This window comes from Pelobates fuscus, chromosome 13 (assembly GCF_036172605.1).
Source record: "Pelobates fuscus isolate aPelFus1 chromosome 13, aPelFus1.pri, whole genome shotgun sequence".
In the NCBI taxonomy this organism is placed as follows: domain Eukaryota; kingdom Metazoa; phylum Chordata; class Amphibia; order Anura; family Pelobatidae; genus Pelobates; species Pelobates fuscus.
Window position 1 is genome coordinate 101,541,061 of NC_086329.1, and position 7,745 is coordinate 101,548,805.

General features: G+C 39.6%; 1 protein-coding gene across 1 annotated transcript in view; it reads left to right on the forward strand.

Annotated features, from left to right (window-relative positions):
• Positions 1-3,685, forward strand: part of CA14 (carbonic anhydrase 14) — a 50,300-nt gene extending 46,615 nt beyond the window's left edge. The window contains exons 9-10 of the mRNA XM_063439507.1: positions 287-374; positions 2,923-3,685. Of these exons, the coding sequence (XP_063295577.1) occupies positions 287-374; positions 2,923-3,025 (191 nt within the window). The 3' untranslated portion in view covers positions 3,026-3,685. The remainder of the gene's footprint in view (positions 1-286; positions 375-2,922) is intronic.
• The last annotated feature ends 4,060 nt before the right edge of the window (positions 3,686-7,745 follow it).

The window sequence follows — 7,745 nt, forward strand, 5'->3', positions numbered from 1 at the left end:
CATGGTAACCATAGCAACGCTGTACTGTGCGAGAGATGGAAGTCAGGCAGGGCCCAGTGAGCATATTGGGGTTGCTCACATGCCATAGGGCAGGCAACCTTCGGCACTGCAGATGTTGTGGACTACAGCCCCCATAATGCTCGCAAAGCATCATGGGAGGTGTAGTCCAAAACATCTGGAGTACCAAAAGTTACCTGTGGCTGACCTGTATCTCTGCATTGTGATCATCATAATGGCCAGAATCGCTGAGCTCATTTTATACAAATCCTAACATCTGTTTCCCTTCCAGGTCAAATTCTTGGCATCTTTTTCGGGACGTTTTTGGCACTTCTGGGCACTTTCTGCATTGTATACTTTGTGTATAAGAAATATAGGTAAGGAAGCTACGGTTCCATAATATTTTTATGAAATTGTAAAATGTCTGCCACATGTTGTGAGCTATGCACTAAACTCCCATCATCCTCCGGCCCAATTATAGGTGAAGGCAAGGACTGAAAAGCATACATACTTTCAAGCATCCCCAAACAACGTCTACACAAAATTTTCGTTTTATACTAAGTTTGTGTCTCTCTGTATTTGTAAACACGATGTTTAGATAAAAAGAACTTGATAGTGAGGGGGTGAATACACTTGGCTTGCACATCCATATCATTAGAGGGCAGGTGACTGTGTGCAGGGTAGTCGTGGAAGCCATTTGTGTAGTTCACATAGTTGAAACATGCCGTGTGGCCCTCCCCACGTTACTTCTGTGAATAACTTTTATTGTTCTAAAAAGTTTCAGTAAACTCCCAAATTCTAGCACATTTAAAACTCAAATGGCAAAACTGTGACTAGAGGTGGAGAATGCCCTGTATGTATTAACTTGGCGTTTAATGGATGGCATGAGCAGGTTATTTACTTCAGGGAGAATTCAAATGTAAAGCCAAACAGAGCAATGTTTCCGTGTCTGCAGTCTTGACCTTAAAGGACCACTATAGGCACCCAGACCACTTCGGCTTAATGAAGTGGTCTGGATGCCAGGTCCATCTAGGTTTAACCCTGCTTGCTGTAAACATAGCAGTTTCAGAGAAACTGCTATGTTTACAAATGGGTTAATCCAGCCTATAGTGGCTGTCTCATTGACAGCCGCTAGAGGCGCTTCCGCGCTTCTCACTGATTTTCTGCCAGCGTCCATAGGAAAGCATTGAAAATGCTTTCCTATGAGACTGGCTGAATACGCGCGCGGCTCTTGCCGCGCATGCAGCCGATGACGGCAGAAGAAGATAGCCCGGCGCTGGAAAAAGGTAAGAATTGAACCCCTTCTTCACCCTAGAGCCTGGCGGGATGGGGACCCAGGAACCCTATAGAGCCAGGAAAACGAGTGTTTTCCTGGCACTATAGTGGTCCTTTAAATCTGAAATCCATGTAGAATTCTAACATATCTCTGACAGCAAAGAATTTCAAAGAACCTTAATTGGAAGTTGTTATAGTGTCTGTTTACCTGAAAGGGGTTAACTACTGGTTTTAACCCAAAGTCTTCAATGTGAAACCTCCTTTCCCTCCCATCTGAGTCTTCAACCAGAAAAGTGTCTTTCAAACCGCTCACTAACACTTGTTTAACTCCTTCAAGTAAACTGGTTCTCAGGACCTTCTAGCACCATAACTCCATTCCAGTGAAGTTATGGTGGCTTGAGGTTTTTTTTTTTTTCTTTCTTTCAAATTATGTACATGCAGTGTTTTACAGCAAAGACAAACTCCAAGCACCATGACCACTTCAACATACTGAAATGGCCGTGGTGGTTAAAGTAACTTATTAAAGGAACATTCCCATGTCCCCAAACCACAGCCACCTAGAGTGCCCTGGCATTGTTTCATTGTAAGATGTTAAACCATTTTTAGAATGTTTTGACACTTAGCTGGTTCCCACCGGCAGTCTGCACTGCTACCAGTTGTGGAAGCCAGTTGTTTCTATAAAGCACAGCGGATGCACTGTTGTGCTCAGCTTAAGCTCTCGGTCAAAGAGTGTGGTCCTGCTTTGTTCTATAGAACAATCCGGTTACTCCTGATGGAGAACACCAAATACAGCAAAAGCCATACAGACACATGGCAGAATATAGATAAGCTGTCAAACCATGCTGACCGCTAACGTCACTCAGACCACTTCATTATGAGAGCTGGAAGCTCTGCACCTCTTTATCCTGCAACTGGGCAACTTCACTCTGTCCATCATTGTTCCTTTAAACAGGGGAAAAAATATGACCTCCTCAGACATGACTTTGATACAGCTTTTTTTTTTTTTTTTTTACCTTCTAAACACCGTTACAGGGAGTTGAAATCAAAAATGCTAAATTTTGATAGTTGATCTGGAACTATTTTAGCAAAATTTTAAAATCTGGGTTTGCAATTTATTAGTGAATAAGTTTGATATGCTTACAGTTTGAAATGCACATTGACTGCAAAAAAATTAAATACAAATAAACATTCACAGAGACTAAATGTACCCAAGCACTGCTTTATTCAGATATTGAAATTCCAATGACAGTCAGTAACCGTGCACCTATATTTTTTGCTAGGGTAGAGGAAGAATTAGGATCACTACAATCACTAGATAGAGGATAGAGTTTTTTCTGAAGGTTTCAATGTTCCAACTGTGGCAGAAATTTATAGACGGGATCGTACACTGTTTCTTTAACCATGCGTCTCCACTCTCTCCAAGCCAAATATGCAGTTTGTGATACTAAGTGCCCGCTCAAAGAAACCATAGTTTTCAAAGACATTAATTTCTCTCACTTGAATCAGCACTGATTTACAGTAATTTTACATGTTAACACGGATTATTCTGCACAAATTCTTACTTACCTGATGTGCATTTGCTCAACATCCGCAGCGAGCCATGTATCTCTTCATTGTGCTGTTGTGTTATATCTATGTTTGTCTCTTCAGTAGGAAAAACAGGATGGAAGTGGGAGGAAAGGCCAGCAATGTTGCTCACAACTCCCCATCTACGACTGCTGAACATGTAGAGGTGAAATCTTTCCAGTTTTAAACTCTGGAGAGAGAGGTTGCCATTCTCCTTCAAACTGTGATAACCTGGGAATATGCTGCTTTATGAACAGATCTCCGGGATTCTCAAGCAAACATGGGTTAATCCAACACTGCCACAGTCCATGTGTGATAAAGGGTCAACACCGGATCATGAGTGGCTTTAAATACCTTGGATGGGACCAGGACAAATTGCTCTATGCCTGGCGGTCTTAAGCCAAGTTTCTTTAACCCTATACTGTGCTTTCATCTATTTAATCTTCAGGGTTACACTGTAGCAATGAGACAGGCTTCTGGTTTTGAAAAACATTTGGAGATGCTTACAAATCATTTTATAGAAACTGTGAAAAAACAAATCTAACTGGCTGGTTAGTAAAGGGGCACTATAACTACTGCAACTCATTGTACTTATGGTACACTGCTTCTATATTGTGTAGAAGAAAACCACAGTGGTCTCTTGCTTGCAGCTAAAGCATTGTTCAGAACAGCCACTTAGATCATGCTGTAACTGCATTGAACCATTACCAAACCAAACCAGCAAACCTGGATAGCAATGATAGGCTAATCTACACTCAGTGGATCATTGTTGTCCAGGTCCAGACTGAATTACACTTGATAATGTAGAAGTATTCTTTTATTCCTTCCTTCAGCCTTCATCTCTGTGCCAAAGTAAAGAACTATATGTGTCTATATATAACGGTAAATGTCACAGCTGACTGTAAAAATCATGCGAGCCTTGAAAGTTACCTGAAAGTAAGCTTGTCATCAACACATGTATGACAGGATCACTTTAGTGAGACAAATCTCCAGGAGGTGACAGCCATTTAAAGGAAAAACGACCATAGTCCTGTTGGCTTCTATTTTTGTAGAGTAAATATAATCAAATAGAGTACATGTATATTAAAATGAAATTCAGGGTATTACCATTTTTAGCAAACACTACTGCACTTGCTTGCTTCAAAAGATTTTAAGCAAAATAACATAGTAAAATGCCAACTAGGGCAGCAGGTTAAATAATGCACGGAAGCTGCTTAACCCCTTAAGGACACATGACATGTGTGACATGTCATGATTCCCTTTTATTCCAGAAGTTTGGTCCTTAAGGGGTTAAAGGGGCACTGTAGGCTTTTTTTGTATGCATTATATAAAGAGGGCATTAAAAAAACAAATTAACCCCTTAAGGACCAAACTTCTGGAATAAAAGGGAATCATGACGTGTCACACATGTCATGTGTCCTTAAGGGGTTAAATACATTTGATTTTCTACAGATTGCCCGGCTGTGCAGCGAGCTTTGTTTAAAAGGAAATCTTTACAATAAGAATCCGAGAATCGCGTAACTGCTCACAACGCATACAAGGTTATCCACCAAATTTTTAAACTTTGGGAATTTAAAATGAATTTGAAATTTTAGACAACAGCTGAACTGGAAAACTTTTCCTAGTCTGGTAGGTTTCAGTTCAGCTACTTTGGCCAAATAATTTGAAATTCACACTATAGAGAATAGTGTCTAGACAGGTGGAAAAAGTTGCGGCTCTTAAAACATGTGCCATATTTTTCTCACCCAGGACTAGATGGGCAATTTGAAACCTTTTGCTAACATTTGCTCCAATAATTAAAGTACAACTGGGTTATTTAGTAAATTGTTGGGAATTTAAAGTAAATGAAACCTTAATTTCAAGTTAAAGAACAAAATAGCTAAATTGGAAAAATTCTCCAAATTGCGTTTTCTTTCCAGTTTGATTAAATTGGTCTAGATTGTGGAAGCCTCTATGAATAACCCTGTTCGCGTCTAACATTCTAGCATGGAATGACCTACTTTTGCATTTGAAGTGCTCCTCATTCCTGCATTTGGTACATTTTGAAGACTGATTTTTTATAACTTATTTTTAACTTGTTTGTCCGTGAAGGGTAAAAAAAAAACAAAAAACGGTAAGAATGATTTCTAAATATTACGAGCAGTTTTTCTTTTTGATACAATATGTAAACTAGGGTGACATGCTTTGCTGCCTATATTGCCACATGCAAGAGCCCCTGTAGTGGTTCAAATAGTACAGTATGTCTGGATACATCAAGTTAAAGGAACACTATAGTGTCAGGAATACAAACATGTATTCCTGACACTATAGGTCTATATAGCTGTTTAGCCCCCTTTTACCTCCTGTTAACATGGGGATTTATTCAGCGTTTTTCAGCACCACGGCTGGACTTGACCACGCTCCACTCTCTTGGCTGAGATCATCAAATTTGCAGAGGGTGAAGACGCTGAACATCAGTGCTGCACACCCAGAAAGCACCTCTAGTGGAGGTGGCCGTAGGCTGTAATGTAAACACCGCCTTTTCTCTGAAAAGGCAGTATTTACATTAAAATGCCTGCAGGGATATGCTAGAGACACCAGAGCAACTACATTAAGCTGTAGTCCTGGTGAGTAGTGTGTCCCTTTAACAATTTGAGCTCTTTAATCAGGTAACTTTTACTGTATGCAAGTGTTCCAGGCAAATTGAATGTACTATGTAGAGAATACATTAAATAATGTGCATGATATTCTATAGAAGTATTTTTAACATATTGCTTTTGTATTTACTGCTTCTGCAGTGAGTATTACTCAAATCACAAAGTGCCTCAGTACGTTAGGATGCTCACGTAGCTTCTTAGCTATAATAGAGCTCAACAATATTACAATAATAATTTATTTGGGGTGGATAGATATATTTAAATTGAGTGTTCCTTGTTCCTTTAAAGGAACACTATAGCATGCTGTAGTTGCTATGGTGCCAGGTCCCATGGCGACATCCAGTGATTAACTGTCAAACCATCAATGACTACTTTGATACTTGGCTCTCTGTACAAAGCGCCTGTGGTCCTGAGTTGATCTCATATAGAAATTCCTACTTCCCATTATCATACTAAATTAGAATGTTTGGACAGTAGCCACAGGACGCAAGTATCATCTGACTTCAGCCAATGGCTAACATCCAGACGTAGCATGATTTAGTTTGATAATGTGTACTATTAAATTCTACTTTATTAGACCAACTCAGACAGTATCGTGTCAAAGTACTCCTAAATGGGAGTGCAGCCTAAACAACAAAATGTGTTGATTTGGCAACAAGATTTGTAGTTTGTAAGCTTACTGATAACCTATGCCCCCCCCCCCCCCCCCTCCCCAGCCCTGACTCTCACTATCTGGACTACATTTAAAAAGCCATGTTACAAGGTAAAATAGGCTTTCACTGATATAAAAGATATGCTTAGATTCTGTTCTATTTTGTAAACTGTGAAATTGTTTCAAACCTTTGTAGTATTTGGTACTGGTTTGTTCACATTAAAATGTGTGGGGGTTTTTCTGTGAAAACAGAGTGTGTGTGTGATACTTTTATCTTCCTCTTCAAAAAGGAGTATATTTACTATGCAGGAAGTTATGGTCAACTAACAGCAGGAGGGCAAAGTGTCGACCAAAACAGAGTTGGGGGGAAAAGTCAACGGCAATAAATTTTAGAATTTTTTTCCAACAAAATTGACAACTGACCAAAATGAAGGTTTGTGAGGAAAACCCGAAATATTGTATCCACTATCCTCACAATATCCCTTTTTATGCAGACGAGGTTGTTTGTAAAGCTGGGAAATGAGTTGCATATTTTGGCCACAGTAGAATCTCTGCTTATGACACTCAACCCGTCCATTATGGAAAAGAGAAATTTGCACTTTTTGTTTTTACATAAAAATATTCTGTGCATGGAATTCTGGCTGAGATGCATGAGCGCTGTAATCCAGAAGTTAGCCATGAGTGCTGTACTCAAAGCCAACTATGAGAACTGATGTTGGAGAGCAACAGCTATGTTAAAGGTGAAATTTCAAGCACTAAAACTAAATTATTAGGATTCATTTATTCAGATTTTACTGGCAGGGAATGAAAAGAGGGTTTGGGTTAGTTACCTTCACTGGAGCAGACAGATTCCCTCCAGGAGAAAGGCTCTGAAAGGTGAAATTGGTGAACAATCTTTCTTTTTTCATGTTAGTGCCAACCTGGGCCCGACGGGAGGCAAGAAGAAACATTTGCATTACGTAGTGCCATGGTTAGGCTTATTTCAGTTATGTTAAAGCAACACTATAGTCACCTAAATTACTTTAGCTAAATAAAGCAGTTTTAGTGTATAGATCATTCCCCTGCAATTTCACTGCTCAATTCACTGTCATTTAGGAGTTAAATCACTTTGTTTCTGTTTATGCAGCCCTAGCCACACCTCCCCTGGCTATGATTGACAGAGCCTGCATGAAAAAAAAAACTGGTTTCACTTTCAAACAGATGTAATTTACCTTAAATAACTGTATCTCAATCTCTAAATTGAACTTTAATCATGTACAGGAGGCTCTTGCAGGAACTAGCAAGCTATTAACAAAGAAGGGGATAAGAAAATCTTAATTAAACAGAACTTGCAATAAAGAAAGCCTAAATAGGGCTCTCTTTACAGGAAGTGTTAATGAAAAGCTGTGCAAGTCACATGCAGGGAGGTGTGACTAGGGTTCATAAACAAAGGGATTTAACTCCTAAATGGCAGAGGATTGAGCAGTGAGGCTGCAGGGACATGTTCTATACACCAGAACTGCTTCATTAAGCTAAAGTTATTCAGGTGACTATAGTGTCCCTTTAAATCATACAAACCAGCTTTCCCATTCAGACCACAGATCTGCTTTTCCTCAACACCACGAATGTAAGGAAAGCCG